This window comes from Galeopterus variegatus, unplaced genomic scaffold, assembly GCF_000696425.1.
Source record: "Galeopterus variegatus unplaced genomic scaffold, G_variegatus-3.0.2 Scaffold1352, whole genome shotgun sequence".
Taxonomy (NCBI): Eukaryota; Metazoa; Chordata; class Mammalia; order Dermoptera; family Cynocephalidae; genus Galeopterus; species Galeopterus variegatus.
This window is the reverse complement of record NW_007727463.1, coordinates 267467-287988: the sequence shown is the minus strand read 5'-3', so window position 1 is coordinate 287988 and position 20522 is coordinate 267467. Positions and strand designations below refer to the sequence as shown.

Below are 20522 nucleotides of genomic sequence, written 5' to 3'. Positions count from 1 at the left end.
AAAAAGGAAAAAAAAAAAAAAAAAAAAAAAAGAGTAAAACAGTAAAAAAAGCCCAAAAGATGTTTGCCATTTCATACAAAACAGATCTGAGTTCAACTTACCTGTGCCGTCAAGTTTTACAGCAATTGGAAACTTTCTTTTTTTCTTTTACAGCAAATATTTGTTAATATTAAACAGTATGGAGGGAATAGAAAAAAAAGGAGTTGATTTATAGAGTAAATTATTTCTGCTTTCATTATTTAATCACAAATTGTCTTAAATTTCATAACTGTAATTTGAAAAAGGATAAAGTCAAGACTGACTGGGTAAACTGATTTTAATGTTTCATAGGGAGCCACCAAATAAAATGAAATTAGATCTTCAGGAATAGGACTTTCAGAATTATGCTTTGAATTCTATCTGGCATATTGTTCAACTTTTCTTAAGGATATTTGACCAAGTAATTTCTTATATGAGAGCACTTCAAAAAGTTCCTGGAAAAATAAAATTAAAAGATAATACAAATCTTTCTGTGAACTTTTTGAAGTACCCTGGTACTACCATTAATCAAATGAAGTATTTGATATCTACTTTCATCTTGGCAGATAATTAATTTTAATATGACCAGGCAACAAGTACATGTAAACAAGTTTGGTAAGGAACATTTTGAGATTATGTCACAGTTATATTATAATTCTTTAATTAATGTTCATGGATGTGTGATTATGTGGAAAAGTTTAAATGTCAGTAGATTCCATAAAATTGCTTGCAGAATTTAGTGCACCCGTACATTTTTTTCTGGGGAGAGGATCCATAGATTTTTATGACATTTGCTAAAGACTTTTTGACTTCTACAAGTTTAAGAGCTACTATTCAAATGAAATACTGTTTTTACTCTAATCTTTTTTTTGTTGATGTATGTATGAGACCAGAATGTAGAGTGGTTATGTTCCCTGAAAAACCTGTTTGTAAACTGAACTTTTACAAATTGTTTTAATGTAATTTTAGATTAATGTTCAATTGTCAGTGGTTTTTAAACCCACGTTACATTTTATCTGTTTTTTCCATTCAGGTATGTCTGAACTATGTACAGATTGATTTAGCTTTTGATGTAATTTTGTTATAATTTGAATAATTTTCTCCTTATTTGTTATTTTTGGACTTGAGGAAATTAGGATGTAGTCCTTTTGTTATTTTGTATCAGTTAGACCAATTGCTAAGATGTATATTACTGAAGATAAGAGTCTTAATTTCTTAATTTTATTGAAGAAAATCACATTATTGGTGCTGATTTTACAAGTATCATTTAAAATTATTTTTACATGAATGTTTCTGAAGTACGCTCTCTAAAACTAATGTTTTAATTTCATTTTACACAAAGAGATTGCTATATCAACTCGGGGAAGCAATAGCCTCACTGTCTTTGTATTTTAAACTGCAGCAACAACTTCGATATCAACAATGAAGCAATGATATCTGAGAACAAAGGAGCGTCTGCCAATGAACTGTCATCACAATTTCAAGCGACTATATAAGCAGAAACAAGCTTCAGCAGACCTATGTGTCAGCGAGTATAGGGAGAATGCTTTCTTCTGATGCTATTTATGTCGAAGCAGTTTTAATATAGATCATTTAAATTATATCTATATCAAATTAAGTAAAAATGAGTGAAGCCCCCAGATTCTTTGTTGGTCCTGAAGATACAGAAATAAACCCTGGAAATTATCGACGTTTCTTCCACCATGCAGATGAAGATGATGAGGAGGAGGATGAGTCTGTAAGTTGTTTGTGTCTTTGGTGAAAGAAGACCAATACAGTATTAAACTTTTTACTAATCACTGTTAATGTGAATTAATACTGTGATCTTAAATTAAGACTTTTTCACAGAATTTATTAGAAATGTTTTAAACTGAAGAAGTATATTTTCATGAGTGATACGGAATCTATGGCAAATCAATATACAGTTAGGGGTCAGACTTCTAAGTTGTTAATGATGCCTATTTTAGTTTCTTTCACTGATAATGCATAATGTAACTCAAGGTTGGGTAGAAAAAGTGGCAAAGAGAAACAGTATAATCTGGGGCCTAAATCAAAAGGGTTTCTTCGATGTAGAAATGTGTAACAAATATATCAAGATAAAGAAGTAGAAGGAAATAATTTTAAAGGTACTAAAAAAGGAGAACTAACTCCTTAACAGATTCATTAAGTTTATCATGTCACCAGTGCAAGTGCTGGTTGACCTGAAGATAATCTCTATTTATTTATTAATTATTCAGAAGTCTGCAAACTGACTAGAAGAGGCTACTTAAAGCATCTGTGTATATGTGTGAATGTGTTAAATCTTGTTCTTTTTCTGATATATTAGAACGTTATGTCCATATTGGATTTTATTGTGTTCATTTTGCTATAGTTACATCAGCTGAGCATTTTTCTTACTCATCATTGATTTTTTTTGTAAGTAGAGATTGCTTTACTCTGAGAACTGATTTAAAATACAGACTTACAATATGTTTGTTTTTCTTATATTTCAAATTAGAAAAAGAATTTTGTTTTAAAAGAAAAACATGTTTCCCCATACCTACCCTTCCCCATACCCTACCCATGAGAAAATAATGATTTTCAAGCTTCTCTTAGCAGCCAAAACTTTGAAGATTCAGATGAAGTCCTGAAAGTGAAACATAAAAGCAGAGCTTCTCCAGCTCACTAGAAAGCACTGTTGACTCAGCCTCTATGACCCTTACCTCTTTTCTCTAGAGTTCTTTTAAACACCATATGAACACCATTGGTGGATCAAGTCCAGTCTTCTTACATATAAGGACTTTTCTCTCCCCTCTTTGTCTACAGCCATACTAGTCTCTCATTCTTCCTACCTTTTATGTTTTAATGACATCAAAATTTTTATTTCCACATAATTTATTCCATGTTGTACCATGCCTCTTTGCTGTTGTATGTATTCCTTTATCTCTCTTACATGCCCTTATTGTGAATTATTTTTCTTTCTTTGGAACCATTCTTGGATTTCATGCATTTCACTCTTCCCACTTTCCTTGCTCTTTTCCACATGACAGACTTGAACTCTTCTTCCTCAGTTCTATGTCTATGCCTTGACTTATGTGTATCACAGTGTACTGTATTTTTACCATGTTCTCTATTAGACTCAAAGTACTTGTAGGACAGATACTTTCTGTATATCTGATCTTCAGTACTTAACCCATTTCATGGAATATTAGTGCTAAATTGAGCTTGCATTCATGACACTGTTGTTACTTTTGAAAAGCTTGATGTAGTTCCTTTGACTTATAACTTTATGAAGTGATTTATTTTGGATTATTCTATTTTTAAGATTTCAAAGATGTGAATTTCAGTTTTTTTAGACATTAAGTCTAACAAAATAACTCATATGTTAAAAAACTATTTTGGTACTGCTAAGGATTTACCTAATAGGAAAATTCTGTAATTTCATCTTATTAATATAGGTTTATTTGTACATTTTAAACTCGAATGTTTCCCACTCATCTTAGCCAATGAACAGATATTCATTAAATAGATATATAGTAAAAATCAAAACTTAATGTATTAGTATTTTTTCTTTAAACTGTAAAGCATGAAAAATGTTAGGTTGAGTAATTTTGATGTCTTAGGAAATCTATTTTAGAAACATCATAATGAGCTATATCAAAGCTTTTGATCAGGGAAGAATTGAATAAGGGAACATGAAAATGGATGATCAAAGGGGGAAAGACAGCAGGACCCAGGAAGTTTAGAAGTTATCACTTATTTGATTTACAATCAAATCTAGTACTGAACCAAACTAAATTTCATGAGTGTGAAGAGGTAATGCAGAAGTATAGTTCTAGGCCTAAAAAGAACAATTTAATTTTGATGTTATCCAATTTTATTTTTAGATTATAGTAAGAGAAAGTGTAATAAATCACTTTTCAGACCAGATTATAATGTCATGTGAAATATCATGGAAGGAGAAAAGAATTGAAATGAAAAACTGGACACAGCTTTATTTATTTGATAAAACTCTAAGTACCTGAATGCAAAGACCCCACAATTAATCTTGAGTCATTTTATAAATCCATGAGCTTCTTCATAAGTTATTGCTTCTATATAGAGCTTTTTAAGTTTTAAACCAAATCATGACCTTTAAGCTGTAGCAAGGGTGCCAGAGATCAGCAACACCATTAAATAGGAATATTGAGTATGAAGACTGGAATGTCAGAGGGTCTTGACAACTCCGTTAGCAGCATGACCTTCTCTAAAACTTCTTCCAAGTTGTCTGTGGTGAACAACTAATATTCAAGCTCAATCTACAAAAGTAAATGAATACTGTATAGCTTTGTAATCAGAACTACGATTTATTTTAGGCAAGGTAATTCTTTATTTCACTTCCATTAATTTTTGTACTTGAGTTAGACAGGTTTGGGCCATTATTTACTCTTTTTTGGTGTAAAGAGGGTAAATGAATGATAGAGGCAGTTAAAGAAAGAGTATTTAGTATTAAATTTGATTGAAAATAGTAGCAATGTTCTGAAAGTGTTTTTGTTTTTAAAAATTTTTCCAGGCCTTTGTAGAAAGCTATTAATTTATTTTTTGTTTATTGTAACAATGATATAATTATTAAAAATGCTTTTTTGGTTAATTTGCTACTTTTATTCATTAATCACATGCCAGATCTTCTTCTGAAGAAAAATTAAGGTAGCTGTACTTTGGAGTTCATGTTAAGTCATCCTGATTTTTTGTTTTGTTTCTGTTTTAGCCACCGGAAAGGCAGATTGTGGTTGGAATATGTTCCATGGCAAAGAAATCCAAATCCAAACCAATGAAAGAAATTCTTGAACGGATCTCCTTATTTAAATATATCACAGTAGTAGTATTTGAAGAGGAAGTTATTTTAAATGAACCAGTGGAAAATTGGCCTTTGTGTGATTGTCTTATTTCTTTCCATTCTAAAGGTACTAAAGAAGAGGGAGAAATCCCTTTATTCTCTCTGATTATAAAACTAATACATATTAATAATAAAATTAAAGTAAGCCACTCTCATAGATAAGTGATGTTAACATTTATATATATTTCTTTCCAGTCTTTTTCTTCTGTGTGCATTTTTTCTAAATTTAGAATCATAACATGTGTAATTTTACATTTAACTTTTTTTCACTATTATATCCAGATCTTTTTTCCCCCTCCATTTTATTCTTTAAAAACCAATTTTTAATGGTGGCATAGTTTATCATTGTGTGGATGGCACCATAACATATTTAATATTCTAACATTTGGATGGTTTCCAGTTTTGACTATTAGAAATAAGGTTGTGATGAACTCTTTGCATGTATATCTTTGTTTGCATCTCTAAGTTTCTTTGGATAAATTCTTGAATTCTTGAATATTTTAAGCCCTTATGTTTTTGCCATATAGAAAATGATCTGTCATTCCTCATATACATATTCAAGCTTCATTTCTTAAGAACTTAATATTTGAGATTTTAGATCTTACTTGCTATCTTTTATTAATCAAACTGAAGTATCAATTAAGTATTACTTCATAGTAAAGTCTACTCATTAAAATTATTGCTAAGTATATATCTGAAAATGTGTAACCTAAGAATCTATGATGGGCTGGCTAGTTAGCTCACTTAAGAGAGTGTGGTGCCGATAACACCAAACTCAAAAGTTGAGATTCCCCTTACCAGCAAGCGCCCGCCCCCCCCCCCAAAAAAAGGAATCTGTGAAACAAGTGAATTTCCCACTCATAACTTTAATTTAAAAGATGCGCTTTCAGTTATAAATGTTTTCATACTTAATCATCACTTGGTACCTAAATATGTAGTTCTGATCTGTGTTTAAGTCTCATTTTAGCAGGAAGAAGATCGGGCATGGTTGAGACTTTTTGTGCTCTCATTGCCTAAATTGATTTACATTATTTCATAGAGAAGCCAGGGCTGTGATCTTTGCAGATTAAGGCCCCTCATTTTGGAGAACCTTAAAATCGGTTTATCCTTTAGGGGAAGGTGTTCTTCCCTTACCATCACGTGGTTCTTCCTGTAAAAGCTATTTGCCTGTAGAAATTAGGTGCTGTATCTAAGGTCATTTCCCGTATACTGTCTCTTGGTAAGAAAAAAGTTCCTCTTTAACAACAAGCAAGGAACTCACTATGTGGGTGTTTTCTATTTGCTGAATTCTATTAGGAGGTTTCAAATCATAGACATTGAGACATCTTTAGAAGTGATAAAATTCTGAGAGTCTTTATAAAACTTGAAGGATTTGTGATTTGTGGTCAAGTGATTTTTGGTGCACAGTATTTTTATTTAAATTTTTAAAACTAAGAGGAATTTAGGAATAAATCTTGTTTAACTGACCATAGTATTTTGTTTTGTTTTATTTTGTTTTAACTTCAGCATGCTTTAATGCTTTTTCTCCTATCTGATAATTCTGTAAAATACAGTATCTTCACATGTGTAGAATACTTAGTATTTTATAGTTAAATCCCGAAGTTATTCTTGCTTGCTGATTTTTACCCTTTTCTGTAGGAATACTATTCATTAAAATATTGTCATTTAAGGAGTAATAAGAGGTTACATTTATTGAGCACTAACTACAGTAGGTACAGTGCTAAGTGCTTTCTATACACTCTTTTATTTAATTCCTCAAAAACCCTGGTAGGTAAGTCTGGTATAATAGTCATTCACAGCTGGTCTCAGAGGCTTAGAGATGTTAAATAAATTTGCCCAGGGTCTTATAGCTAGTGAAATATTTGAGCACTGGTTTATGCTCTTAATGACTATGGTATACTGTGTCTCCTGATAATGTGTATTGATGGATAAATTTGGAGACTTTTAGTGTTAATATGGAGAGTAAAATATAATCATTAAAATTCTTTAGAAGTTTTTTAGGCCTCTTCTTACCGTATCTGCCTTTTGATTTGTTTTTGTTGTAATTAGTACTTTCACCAAAATTTAGAAATTTTAGGGAGTTAATTTCTGGTATGTTAACACTGACCCAGCAACAGCATGATTCCACTGATGTTTTCTATGTTTTGAGCATATCTGTTGTATGTGAATTGTTTTGCTTTTGCTGCTGTTTTTAAAGCTGCATCATTCTTTGAATATCAGCTAATTTATATGTATAGGCGTCAAATACCTAAATGAAAAGGAGTTGTATACATTTTTTAAAAATCACCAGGTAATTGTGATACACTTAAGTTTATGTAGATTTCTCTTTGTATATGAGGTAATCTTACCTTTTATCAGGCAAATTTGAAGTCAAGCATTGACTAACAGTACTCTAAATTTGGTTGTATAGCTACTGGCTTGCTGTGCCTTATCAATTAGGAATTAACTAGGAAAAAATAAGATTTAATAGTTTAAGTTAAATGAAGGTTTATGTTTGAGTATATATTCTATACCTTTTATAGAAGGCAGTATGTGCATAATGTGATTATTCTTTTATGGGAGGTGGCACCAATTCAATTTGATAAATTATAGATATCAACTTAATCTTGAGATTGTACAGAGTATGTTAATAATATGTGTTCTTAGGATTTCCACTGGACAAAGCAGTTGCCTATGCAAAACTCAGGAATCCATTTGTAATCAATGACTTGAATATGCAGTATCTCATACAAGATAGGTGAGTTGCAAAGTTGGTGATTTAAAGGAAGGAAAATTAACATTTATTTAGTACCTAATATATGCTGATGTTACATCAGGTGTTATCACATACATTAATTCATTATATTCTCAAAATAATACTCAGAAATAGATATTTGTTACCTAATTTTTATAAGTGAGGAATCTTGAGAATCAGAGAGATAGTTAATTTGCCCAAAGTCACAAGTAGTTCCCCAAGTAGTGGGACAACAAACCAGATTTGTTTAATTTCCAGAGACTACTAAATCATTGAAAATTATGAACAATTTTTCTGTTATGTGCCTGACGATTAAATTAGGACTTAACTCATTATAACTAGATTTTTTTAATGGCAAAGTATACCCATTTTGAAAAATATTTCACTATATCTTAGCATTTACTTAATAGGGTAAAAGCATGGATTTCTAAGAGAAATTATAAAATATGAGCATATTTATATATTTCATTTAATTGTTGTTGCACTCTAATCGCTACTATTATAATATTACAGTTTCACCAGCATTCTGTTTTCTTTTATATTACCATTACGATTATGAGATTATGTATATGAAAATGCTTATAAAGTATGAGACCTTATAGTTTCTCTGCTTTTCTGTTTTTGTTCTATTTTTGTGGAGAGTAACATTAATATCTAAAAATTTAAAACATTTTTCTTAGGTTTACATATTAGTGTATGTTTATCTATTATAAATATGTAAATATACTGTAAAAATACATGCTTATTTTAAGAAGTTTGAAAAATAAAAGCATAAAGAAAGCCATCTAATCCTGTTACCTCATCGACAATATTTTTCATTTAGAAAGCAGAGCATACATGTACTCACATTTTACAAAATTAGAATCACTTTTCTCTTAGCATACTCTGAACATTTCCCCATGTCGTTAAATATTATTTGAGCATAAGGTTTTTAACGATTAGGTAATATTCTGTCATTGTGATATAACAACTTTAACCATTTCATTTTTTTTTTTTTTTTTTTTGTGTGTCCTTTTTGAGACTGGCCACACTGCGCTCAGCCAGTGAGCACACTGGCCATCCCTATTATAGGATCCGAACCCGAGGCGGGAGCGCTACTGCGCTCCCAGTGCCGCACTCTCCCGAGTGCGCCACGGGCTCGGCCCCCATTTCTTTTTATAATTTATATTCTCACTTTTCAAAATTAGTATTTTAATATGCTACAAACAGTGTTGTGCATAAATTTTTGTTCTCCTTAGAATATATTTTTTTAATATTTGAAATGGCATATATTTATTTAAAAGAAAAAGCTTGATGTACATACCAATTTTAGTAGAACTGTAATAATGTACTTTAAGAACAGTATAATAATATACTCATTGTGAAATAGAACAGTAAAACAATAAAGATGTTTTTTCTTTTTCTTTAGGAGAGAAGTATATAGTATTCTTCAAGCTGAAGGTATTTTACTTCCTCGATATGCGATTTTGAACCGTGACCCAAATAATCCCAAAGGTAACAGTAAGAGATTTTAAGCAAACTGCCTTTTGCAACTCAAGAGACTTTTCAGCCACTATCTTACAATAATTAAATGGAAGGAACTTGAAGAATTCATAGTATTCTATTCAGTTTTTTAAAAATGGCCTAAAAACAAACATTAAAATGTGCCACTGAGCTAAAATGCTAACCAATAATTTAAGAGTTATCTGTCCTATTCTTTGATCTACATTTGACATACCTCTGAGAATCATTAAGAAGAATTTTGAAATTACATGTTTAGTAAATTTATATTGATTAGGGGTAAACAAGTGATTTATCTATGACTATTGAATTTCAAGTATTAGTATGATCCCACACATTTTTCAGAAGATGGTGGCATTCTGGAGTTATTCTCAGTCTTTCTTGATGGCATCATTTCATATCTAACTTTGAATTCTATGGCATGGTAGTGTGAAATGGTAAGTCCATAAGATTTTAAAAACAGCTTTAAACTTTGAATTCTGTGGCATGGTAGTGTAAAATGATAAGTCCATAAGATTTTGAAAAACAGCTTTCATTCTTAATCCCATGTATATCATAGATGTTGGTATATGTTTGCATAAATATCTTTGATTAAAATCAAGTAAATGCATTATCCAAGATTACTTTTCTTAATGATCTCTCTTCTAGTAAAAAAAGGCCTCTGTAATAATATGGTATCTAGATATAATACAATATGTAATTTTTCTTGCTATTATGTTTGATTTATAGAATGTAATCTGATTGAAGGGGAAGATCATGTTGAAGTAAATGGGGAAGTTTTCCAAAAGCCATTTGTAGAAAAGCCAGTCAGTGCAGAAGATCACAATGTTTACATTTATTATCCAACCTCTGCTGGTGGTGGCAGTCAAAGACTCTTTAGAAAGGTAAACCTTCATAACTTTTGTGTGAATAGTATTCTTCATACATTATTGTATCAATTTTATTAAAAGTAAGCATTTAATAAATAAATGTTATTGAATATTAAACTCTTGAAAATGTATCATTTAGCGATAAACTCATAAAATTGATATCATACTTGTTAGAAAAGCAAGGCATCATTTTAGCTATTTAATGTTGTTAAGCAAAATTCCTGCCTACAGGATACCAGGAAAGTTACATGATTTTTCTTCTTCCTCCCTCTAGTTTGTATATCTGTCAAACTAGAAATTCAGTTAAAATAAGCAGTCTTTTAGAAAAATGGCCCAGAAAAATAGAATTCATAGAAAAAGTAGTACTAGTAACTTTTATGTACATGAAAGTATGCTTAATTGTACCCATAATAAAGTAAATGCAAATCAAATCTAAAATATAATATGGTTATTACTTTTTGGATTGGCAAAGATCAAAAATATTGAGGTAGTTGAGAAACAAACACAAGCCCAAACATTTTTGACAGCAACACAAATTAGTGTAGCCTCTTAGCAACACAATTTAGCAATGTTTCAGAATTAAAAATACATGTACATTTATAAACAATCATGGAAATGCAAATGAACACAAGATACCATTTTACTATCTATCAGAGTGGCAAACATTAAAAAGTCTATCAATAGGAAGTATAGACAAGAATGTAGACAGTGTACATTGATGATGAGACTCTATAAATTGTTAAAATAGTTTATCTTTGTAAGTTAAGTGTGAGCATATTCTGTCACCTAGCAATTCCACTTCTAGTTTATACCTTAGAAACTCTCTTGTATACATGTGCCATGAGGACACTTACAAAAATGTTCAAAGCAACATTGTTGTAACAGTCAAAGCTTGGAAAACAAACACACATTGATAGGAGAATAGATGAATTCTTGAGTATTTACACAGTGGAAGATTCTACAGTAGTAAAAATGAACAAACTTGAATTACATGTAGCAACATAGATCAATCTTAGAAACATAATTCTTAGTGTTCATTATATTTTTATGCTCTTCAATTTACATACAAGTTTCACTGACAGCAGAGAATAATATAATGCCAAGTACAAAGTAAGCATTGTTAAATATTTTTGGATTAAAAAATTTATTTGAAAATTCCTAAGATGTTAATAGATGGTAAACAAGGATTATATTATAAAAATGAGAGGAATAATTCAGTTTTTATTTTGATGGGCATCTTTTGTTTTCAGATTGGCAGTAGAAGTAGTGTTTATTCCCCAGAAAGCAACGTACGAAAAACAGGCTCATATATATATGAAGAGTTTATGCCCACAGATGGTACTGATGTTAAGGTAGGATTGATTAAAGTATATCTTAATTTTGTACTTAGGGTGGTATTGATGTTAAGGTAGGATTGATTAAAATAGATTTTGCTTTTATCAGTGCTCTCAGAAAAAGAGAGCACCCTTTAACTAGCTACATATATCTAAACTTGATTCTGGATCACTTTCTTTTTGATTAGGAATTCTTAATGTGTTTTATACCATGAACACCTTTGGCAGTCTGAAGACTGTGGACCCTTTTTTAAAAATAGTGTTCTTTAATGCTTAAAATAAAACACACAGGATCATAAAGGAGACAGATTTTATAGAAGTATAGTTATCGAAATATTTAAAAATCAGTTGTGTGATATAATAATGTATATGCTTTTTTAAAAGGGAATTAAATAACAAAATATGAGTAAGGGTCTAATAGCCACCACAGTTTCAAAGCAGTCATTAGTGTAAATGATGTTTTGAGTAAATGTGACAACTGTAATGTGATATAAAAATGTCTGTGATTTCAACTAGAGACAAGTAAGGTCTTAATTGCTTTACCTTCAGCCAGTCTCTCTTTAACCATAGTGTTCTTTCTCAAGTGTGAATCTGATCATGAACCTATCCTTAAAATTCCCTAGTGGATCCTCACTGACCACAGGATTAAGAACAAGATTCATAAGCCTGGCATACAAGATATTTCACAGTCTTGTCTTCTATCTGTCTTATAAACCTAATTTTTTACAGTATAAACTTCATCAAATAATTTGGTTTTACCAAATAGATCAAGCTGTTTCATACCTCTGTACTTGTGTTTATTACTTCTGGTTAGAGTGCCTTTCACTTTCCTTGTCTTTTCATTAGGATCTATGCCCCCACCCCTTTTAAAATCTTTCTTTTGGCAGTTTTTTTCTTCTATAATGTTTTGTAGTTATTCGTATCTTTCCTTGTTAAATTAAAACAGTTTGAGGAGAGGGATCACATCTTATCCATCCTAGTGTTCCCTCATAATGCTCAGTATGGAGAATGAAGCCACAGTTTACCAATTTTGTCATATAATTACTTAAAATGTTTCCTAATGTATTGAAAATTCTGGCATGTAAAATAGAAAGATGTATGTGGAGTCTGAACTATTTTTTGATTATTTGTTTTTGATTTGTTTTCATCTTATTTTTTATATATATACATAAATATATATTCATGTGTGTATTTAACATTCATGAAAGGTTTATACAGTGGGTCCAGATTATGCCCATGCTGAAGCTCGAAAATCTCCAGCACTTGATGGTAAGGTGGAACGAGATAGTGAAGGAAAAGAAGTAAGATACCCTGTCATTCTTAATGCACGAGAGAAATTAATTGCCTGGAAAGTCTGCCTTGCTTTTAAGGTAAGATGTTAAATAAGCCATATATACAGCATTGTAAAAATAATTCTAATTTTGTTTTTTGAGTGAGAAATGTTATTTGGGCTTATAATTGAGAAAGAAATCTGAGAATGTATTAGTGTATCTGAATGGTACATGCACTTGTGAAGGGATTTGTGTAGTGCCAATATATTGTTTCTATACTATATAAAAGGAAATCTTGTCAATTTATTCAGAAATTAAAATTATAGAGAACAACTCAACTAACCAGTGTTTAGGGGTATTGTCTAACATTATTGAAAATTGGTTATGAGTAGTACCTTCATAGAATCGACACTAGATTTTTGTTGATTAAAAGTCTTCAGTGTTCTAGCCTTGGTAATCAATTCTTTGACCTAATATATGATAAAAATATGTTCATGAAAGCAATATAAGTATATTTTTTAAAGAAAATGTTTTACTTCTGACATTTGATTAATTCTCTTAATTAACTTGACTAATTAGCATATATTATTAGGTTTTTATCTAACTACTTATAGGAAAGATTTAAATAGAAGTAGTATAGCCTGCACTTTATAAAGGATAAATTTTGCCTTTTTGAAATCTTGCCTAGTATCTATAATTTAAAGACTAGTCTTTATTACTGGTTATTAAATAAAGAAATACTTTGGGCCTTAATGATTTGAAGTCTCTTTCATGGAAGGAATATTAGTCTGTAAATAAGTATTAATAGTTTTGTTATGACAGGATTACAAAAGCCGTGATTTAGAATTACATTATTCTAATATGTGATGATTTGAACATAAAATGTAGATCAGAAAGTTCTTAAAGCCCAAGCAGGGAATTTATACCTTTAGCCATTTTCTTCTCCTAATAAAGAAAATTTATTTCAGGTGCTCACAATATGTGGTTGTCAGGAGTTAAAAGGTTCACAGGGATAACTGGATATTTCCCCTGGGATATGTCTTCAAAACTATTTTTTTCTTTTCTTTTGAATTAAAGTGATATAATTTTTGGTCATGCAGAATTTATTTGTCGAAACCTTTAAAATAATTGCTTTTGTTTTTTAATTAAATGTTAATTGATGAACTGTTTGATACAATATGTTATTTTTTGAGCTCTATAGCCCCTTATGCATTATTGTTCTACATCTACTTCATGATAAGAACCAAAATAATGATATAGCACATATGATGTATCTTCAGCATCCTCAAGTTGGAAATAAGTAATTTCTTTTATTTCTTACTTACTATGAAGTAAATCGATATATAATAATACACTTTTAGACATAAAAATTTCTCATGTTCTAATAAGACTGGAAAGCTGTGAATCTTGATTTAAATGAAACCTTAACGTTTGTAACTTATTTTAAATAGCAAACAGTTTGTGGCTTTGATTTGTTACGGGCCAATGGACAGTCTTATGTCTGTGATGTCAATGGCTTCAGTTTTGTGAAAAATTCCATGAAGTATTATGATGATTGTGCAAAAATACTTGGGTAAGAATTTTAAATTTTACTTCTCCTCTCTCTACCTTTGCATATTAGTTATTCAGAAATCAAATAATTGTTAACATTAAATGATCAGGATTTTTAAAGCATTCTTGTGTAAAAGTCAATGTTCATGAAATGACATCCGAGACTATGCCAGATCCTAAATTATACTTTGGGTTATCAAAGACAGATTATTTTATGACCAGTATAGATGAAGGCCTTAAGGTGTTTTAACTTCATAGATTTGGAAATTCTGTAACATGGTGATTATTAATCAAAACGACTTATTTATTATAATACCTTGTTCCTCAAGTTTTTGTTGTATAATTATGGTTGAAAAGGTTTCATTACCTCACTTAATGGTACAAAATTAACATTCATGAAATAAGTGACCAGAGTAAAATAGAAATATTTGGAATATAGGATTCTTTTGCATGATGATCCTTTCTACAAGCATATGTTATTTGAAGATATTCTCATAAGATTATCAAGTGAATGTAAAAGAAATTATTGCATATAGAAACACCATTTTTACATTTTTCAACCTATTTCCTTTATCTTGATTCAGAAGACTTGCAAAGCAAGAACCGTTTTTTTTTTTTGTCTTTTTTTTTTTTTTTTACTGACCGGTAACGGGATCGCAACCCTCGGTGTCGCGCCCGCACCGCGCTCAGCCAGTGAGCAGGAACCGGTCTCCACATGGGATCAGAACCCTCGGCGGGAATGCCACCACGCTCCCAAGCGGCGCACTCTCCAGTGCGCCACTGGGCCGGCCCGCAAGAACCGTTTTTAAGACATTTCAAAGTATATATGACAGAGCCATAGGAAACTTACACTTTAAAATGTTTAATAATTGGAGTCAGCTTTTATCGTATGTTTCAATTTTGTGAACTTATCCTTAAAGTGAAATTGGTGGTAGTTTACTAAATTTTAGCATGAATAAATGCTAAATTTAGACAAAACAAAAAAGTATTATACTTACTTAAACATGTTTGCATTGTTAACCCTATTAGTATAAGAGTGATTTGTTAAAAATGAGCATGATATTTAGAATAGCTATATAGGTGTTCAATAAACTGATGAGAAATTATCATTGGCCACACAGAAGAGACAGTCTCGGATTCCAGAATGTATATAATTAGATATGATATCATTATAGTGATTTATTTGAATCCACTGTTGATTTATGTTTTAAAACTAATGTGAATAACTAAACAATCCCAAAGTTTTGAGATCCCATCGGTGTGTTCTGATACTCCAATTTAGAACTGCTGACTTAATTTTTCTTGATCAGGATTGATTCTTTGGGTTACTTTTAATGTGATGTAATCACCAGATAGTTTGACTTGAACTCTTATCATTCTCTCTCAGTGTCATTAAGTACCCAGTTTTGTCTTAAAAAGAACTAAGCTTTTTTTTTTCTCTTTGTCTCAAAGAAATACTGACTTGAACTCTTATCATTCTCTCTCAGTGTCATTAAGTACCCAGTTTTGTCTTAAAAAGAACTAAGCTTTTTTTTTTCTCTTTGTCTCAAAGAAATACTGTAATGCGAGAGCTTGCTCCACAATTTCATATCCCCTGGTCAATACCCTTAGAAGCTGAAGATATCCCAATTGTACCAACTACATCTGGAACTATGTAAGTTTGAATTATTTTTTATTTAGAAATTTCTTAGGTTTTACCCCATCAATCTGTGCTATTACAGTAAACATTAAATTTCTGAATGATTGTTAGACACTTTATTGTGTATTTTTTCATGTGATTCAGTTTGAAGTCATTCGAAGAGATTATATGCTTTTACAAGGATCCACTAGACTTAAAATCTTTTATAGTGTTAGAAATAAAATTCTGAAATATGCTTCGATAATTATAGAACTATTTAATCAAACCATAAAAGTAAAAGAGGTGCCAGTTAATAGCATTACTTAAAGGTTCACAGTGGTCATGCCCCTTTGGCTCTTCTCAAGTTATACCTTGAAGTGAATTCATTAGACCAGTATTGCCAAAGTGTTTCATAACATTGTACTAATGAAAATTATTCCTTCAAAAGTCAGGTGAGTTGACTGAATGTGTCATATTTACAGCTTACAGATTTACGTTAGCCTGTTAAATTTCTGAGAAGTCCTGATTGAGGGGGGAAAACTATTTAATTCTGTTTTTAAACCAACGTTTTCCAAATTTTCTGAACACAAAATTTTTTCAGGTAACTTTATTAATATACTGCAGGGTAATATTCTGTGGTTGACAACTTCGTCAAATAATTTGAATTTTAAATACTACTTCTTACATGGACAAAATACTTTATAGCAAGTATATAAATATAGCAGCCATCATGTAAAGCTTTATTTTGATTTAATTTAATGAAATCTCAGTCCATAATGATCTAATGCTTCAGGATAAATTTTCAGGGATTGATAGTCAATTTGCTTTTATTCCAAAGTGAACATAGTCATTTCTAAAGAAGAAAGTGTATCATATCATATCACCACCTCTCCTCCAGCTTTTTAAATTATTTTTATGATTTGATTTAATAAAATTAAGACTAGATTTATGTAAGTACTATTCTTCATGGGGAAGATCTTGAAATGGTAAAAGATAGTACTAAATAAATGATTAGACATTGTGTTAATTTGAATTATACAACACAAATCTTTGTTAGAGAATTCAGAACTTTTTTTTTTCATTTTAGGATGGAACTTAGATGTGTCATAGCTGTCATACGTCATGGGGATCGAACACCAAAACAAAAAATGAAAATGGAAGTGAGGCATCAAAAGTATGTTTTAAGAGGAATAATTTATCATTCATGTTATAATTTTAAGATTCTGATATGTGATAAGCTCTTTGATTTATACATTATACAGTAAAACTTTTACCTACCATATCTTGGCCATTAATATTTAAACCACTGGATGCATACAAAATCCATTTAAAAGAATTATATATGTCAGCATCTGAAAATTATTGTAGTGATATCTGTAAATATCATCAGCCTGATCTGGCTTTCATTTATTGTCATAAAGGTGTTCTCTTTAATCTTGTTTTATCATTCTTTAGTGTTGAATTCTGAGAGTCATTAACCTCTCAACCTTCTAGAAGAAAATTAGTAGAATGAAAGTTTCTGTTATTTCTGTTTGGTGTTTTATTTGGAGATAATAAAATTTGAAAACCTGACCCATTAAATATTTGTTGACACAGGTATTTTTAATGTGTATGCAGTGACTTCAGAGAATATATAATATTTTGTATTATAATTTCATGTTCAGTATCCACAATGAGAAAGCCTTTTAAAGTAATATGGTAATTATTAGTTTTATATGGTTTAGGAAAGTACTAAGTTTTCTCAAAGTAGAAAAGCTACATGTTTTAATGAAAGAGGAAACAGCACTTAAAATCCATAGACCCCGAGTTCTAGCCACATATTTATCATTTATTATTAATTAGTTTACATACATTGTGGTAATATTAATTATTGTGAGTAACTAACAGGGCTCTGTCTTTTTTATAAGATTTTTTGATCTTTTTGAAAAGTGTGATGGATATAAATCAGGAAAATTAAAACTCAAAAAGCCAAAACAATTACAGGCAAGTATATTTGCTTTCTTATTGAGTTTTAAATTTTTAATGGTGAAATTATAAAAAAAATTAATTATTTACTAATTTATTTTATAGGAAGTGCTGGATATTGCACGGCAACTTCTTATGGAGCTAGGGAAAAATAATGATTCTGAAATTGAAGAAAATAAGCCCAAACTTGAACAACTGAAGACCGTATTAGAGATGTGAGTGTCTTTGAGAAACCCTTAAGATAACTAGTTGTAGTGCACGGCAACTTCTTATGGAGCTAGGGAAAAATAATGATTCTGAAATTGAAGAAAATAAGCCAAAACTTGAACAACTGAAGACCGTATTAGAGATGTGAGTGTCTTTGAGAAACCCTTAAGATAACTAGTTGTAGTCTCCTTTTTTCCTATGTGTGATTTTCCATTTTAATTTCCTTCACAGTTTGATCTTTTTGCTCTTTATCACTGTAGCTGTGAAGAAATAAGTGAAAATCTAATGTGAGAAAACAGATTGTTGTATTGAAGGTTGTTATTTTAGTTTTACATTTGATATCGATGAGAAGATTAAAAGAAGACATCATATTTGGATCTTCTATGATGTACTGCTTCCAGCGAACACCATATTGCTAATTTGTCCACAAATTCAGTGCTTTTTAAATTAAAATATTTCGAACTATGCCTTAATCAAGAAAGATTGGTACTCAGCAATATTCTTGTTATACGCTTTACATGTTTGACCATATGTAGATACATATCCTTTCTCCTTTATTTTTTAAAGACACATACATTTATATTTTTACCTATTTCTCTACTTTGTTATTTCTTGAGAATTGTCTAACTTTTGTAGAAAAACTTTTTTGTATTTTTGTTTTTAATGTGGGTAGAATGACCACCTGTGGTACAGATTTTCTGCTAGGATATTTTGAATAATTCAGCAAGGCAGTTACAAATAGAAGTGAGTATTAATATGTGAGAATTAGTTTTCTCTACATGGATTTTGTTTTTTTCTTTAGGAGGTCACATCAACACTTACTGAATATTGTTCATTTTGCTTGCTGTTTTATTTTTTAGGTATGGCCATTTTTCTGGAATAAATCGTAAAGTTCAGTTGACCTATCTGCCTCATGGTTGTCCTAAAACATCTAGTGAAGAGGAAGGTATTGTGTTTTACTTATATGTAGTGACTTACTACTCATTGTTGATTACCTTTGGATCTTTTGCTTAATAGTTTAGGGACTGACATGCTGAATAAAGGAAAAATAAAGTAGAGGTTCATTAATTGCGCCTTCTATTCTTTAGATAAAGGATAGATTTTATTCTTTAACTTCTAAGTAAAGAATTGATTGTATTATTTTAAAAGCTGCTTAGGAATTCCCTTTTACTCTGGGATTGTTTCAGAAAGCTTATTTATTTATAACTAAGTGTTATTTAATGGGCCCCTTTCTTCTGATGGAAGAGGGCAGAGTATAGGAAGAAAGCTCAAGAAGTACAAAAAGACCATTTGAGAAAATCACAATTAACACATTTCAAAAATAAATTGATGTTTTTCTTCAACCAATAAACCAGAATATGCATTTAAACAAGGTTGATTTCCTAAGAGCAGTCAGCACAAAAGTCTGTAAATTCATTTACCTTCCAAAAGAAAAATGGGTAGGGGAGCTGCCCCGTTAGCTCAGTTGGTTAGAGTGTGGTGCTGTTTTGTTTTCTTTTTAATTTTTATTGAATCATACTTGATTATGCAGATTTTTGGGGTTCAGCATTGACATATGTTGATCAAATCAATATTACTAGATATATATTGTTACAAATTATGCTTATTCTTTATGCCCCTTGTCCATTCTCTCCCCATCTCTTTCACTCTCCCCCCTCTAATTACCCTAGATTTCTTCTCTCCTTCTGAAAGAGTTATGGTTACTCTGTTGATTTGTTGCCTAGATGATCTGTCACAATGCTGAGAGGTGTGTTCAGGTCCCCCAATATTATTGTAAAGCACATGCTTCTTCTGTCACTCTAGGATGAGCTTTGTGGAGATAGACATCCTCTTCTTTTTTTTGGTCTCTTCTGGTGACTCTCCTTGTGTCAATGCACTTCAGTGGCTGGCAGATCATCTGCACAGTGGTTCTGGCATCTAGCCACTTTTGCGGCAGATGTGGTTATTGTGGTGGCTGTGGTAGGCCACCTACATGGAGGTGATGTTTTTGGCATGCTCCTTACCTAGTTGGTGGTGCCGATGGTGGTGTGCCTGGTTGTGGGAGGGGGTCTGGTTCCTGGATCCATACCTCAAGACGCCAGGTGGGCCCTGTGGTGCTGGCAGTGTGCATGGTTGTAGGAGGAGGGTCTGGTCCTCTGCTCCATGCCTCAGGACCCTGGGCAGGCCCCATGGCACTGGTGGTGTGCCTGGTTGTCCCCCCTTTCTGGCTTAGTAGCCCAGGGCTACTTCTGGGTTTTATAGGTGTTCTTTGGTGAAATGAGACCTTTACTAGTTAATAACAAACTTTGTCTCTGGTTGTGGGTATTCTGTTTTTTCTTTCAGTTCTGTGTTGGATTATTTGCTCTTCCCACTACTTAAACTCTGCACTAGAACTAATTTGCTGTCTTTTGCTTATTTCTAAAATCGGGGAACTTCCAGTGGGGACCAGTACTGGAGCTTTGTGGTTGAGCTAAATTGCTGCTTTGCTGTTGATTCCCTGGGGAAGGCTTTTTGTGCAGCTCAGGTTTTAATGGTTGACTTTATAGGACTTCTGGGTTTAGTGAAATCCAATGCACCTGGGTTGTTTAGAAACACTGGTCTGGGCCTGAGTCTTTTCATCA

General features: G+C 31.4%; 1 protein-coding gene across 2 annotated transcripts in view; it reads left to right on the top strand.

Annotated features, from left to right (window-relative positions):
- The window catches only part of PPIP5K2 (diphosphoinositol pentakisphosphate kinase 2), an 80405-nt gene that overhangs the window by 5711 nt on the left and 54172 nt on the right, over positions 1–20522 (top strand). Inside the window, exons 2-14 of one of the 2 annotated variants that reach the window (XM_008576446.1) lie at positions 1421–1756; positions 4745–4940; positions 7520–7610; positions 9016–9101; positions 9837–9991; positions 11227–11328; positions 12519–12680; positions 14033–14154; positions 15685–15786; positions 16838–16924; positions 17658–17733; positions 17821–17930; positions 18783–18868. In XM_008576446.1, the coding sequence (XP_008574668.1) occupies positions 1643–1756; positions 4745–4940; positions 7520–7610; positions 9016–9101; positions 9837–9991; positions 11227–11328; positions 12519–12680; positions 14033–14154; positions 15685–15786; positions 16838–16924; positions 17658–17733; positions 17821–17930; positions 18783–18868 (1489 nt within the window). In that variant the 5' untranslated portion in view covers positions 1421–1642. Of the gene's footprint in view, positions 1–1420; positions 1757–4744; positions 4941–7519; positions 7611–9015; positions 9102–9836; positions 9992–11226; positions 11329–12518; positions 12681–14032; positions 14155–15684; positions 15787–16837; positions 16925–17657; positions 17734–17820; positions 17931–18782; positions 18869–20522 lie in introns of those variants that run through there. The other variant, XM_008576447.1, reaches the window with a different exon arrangement.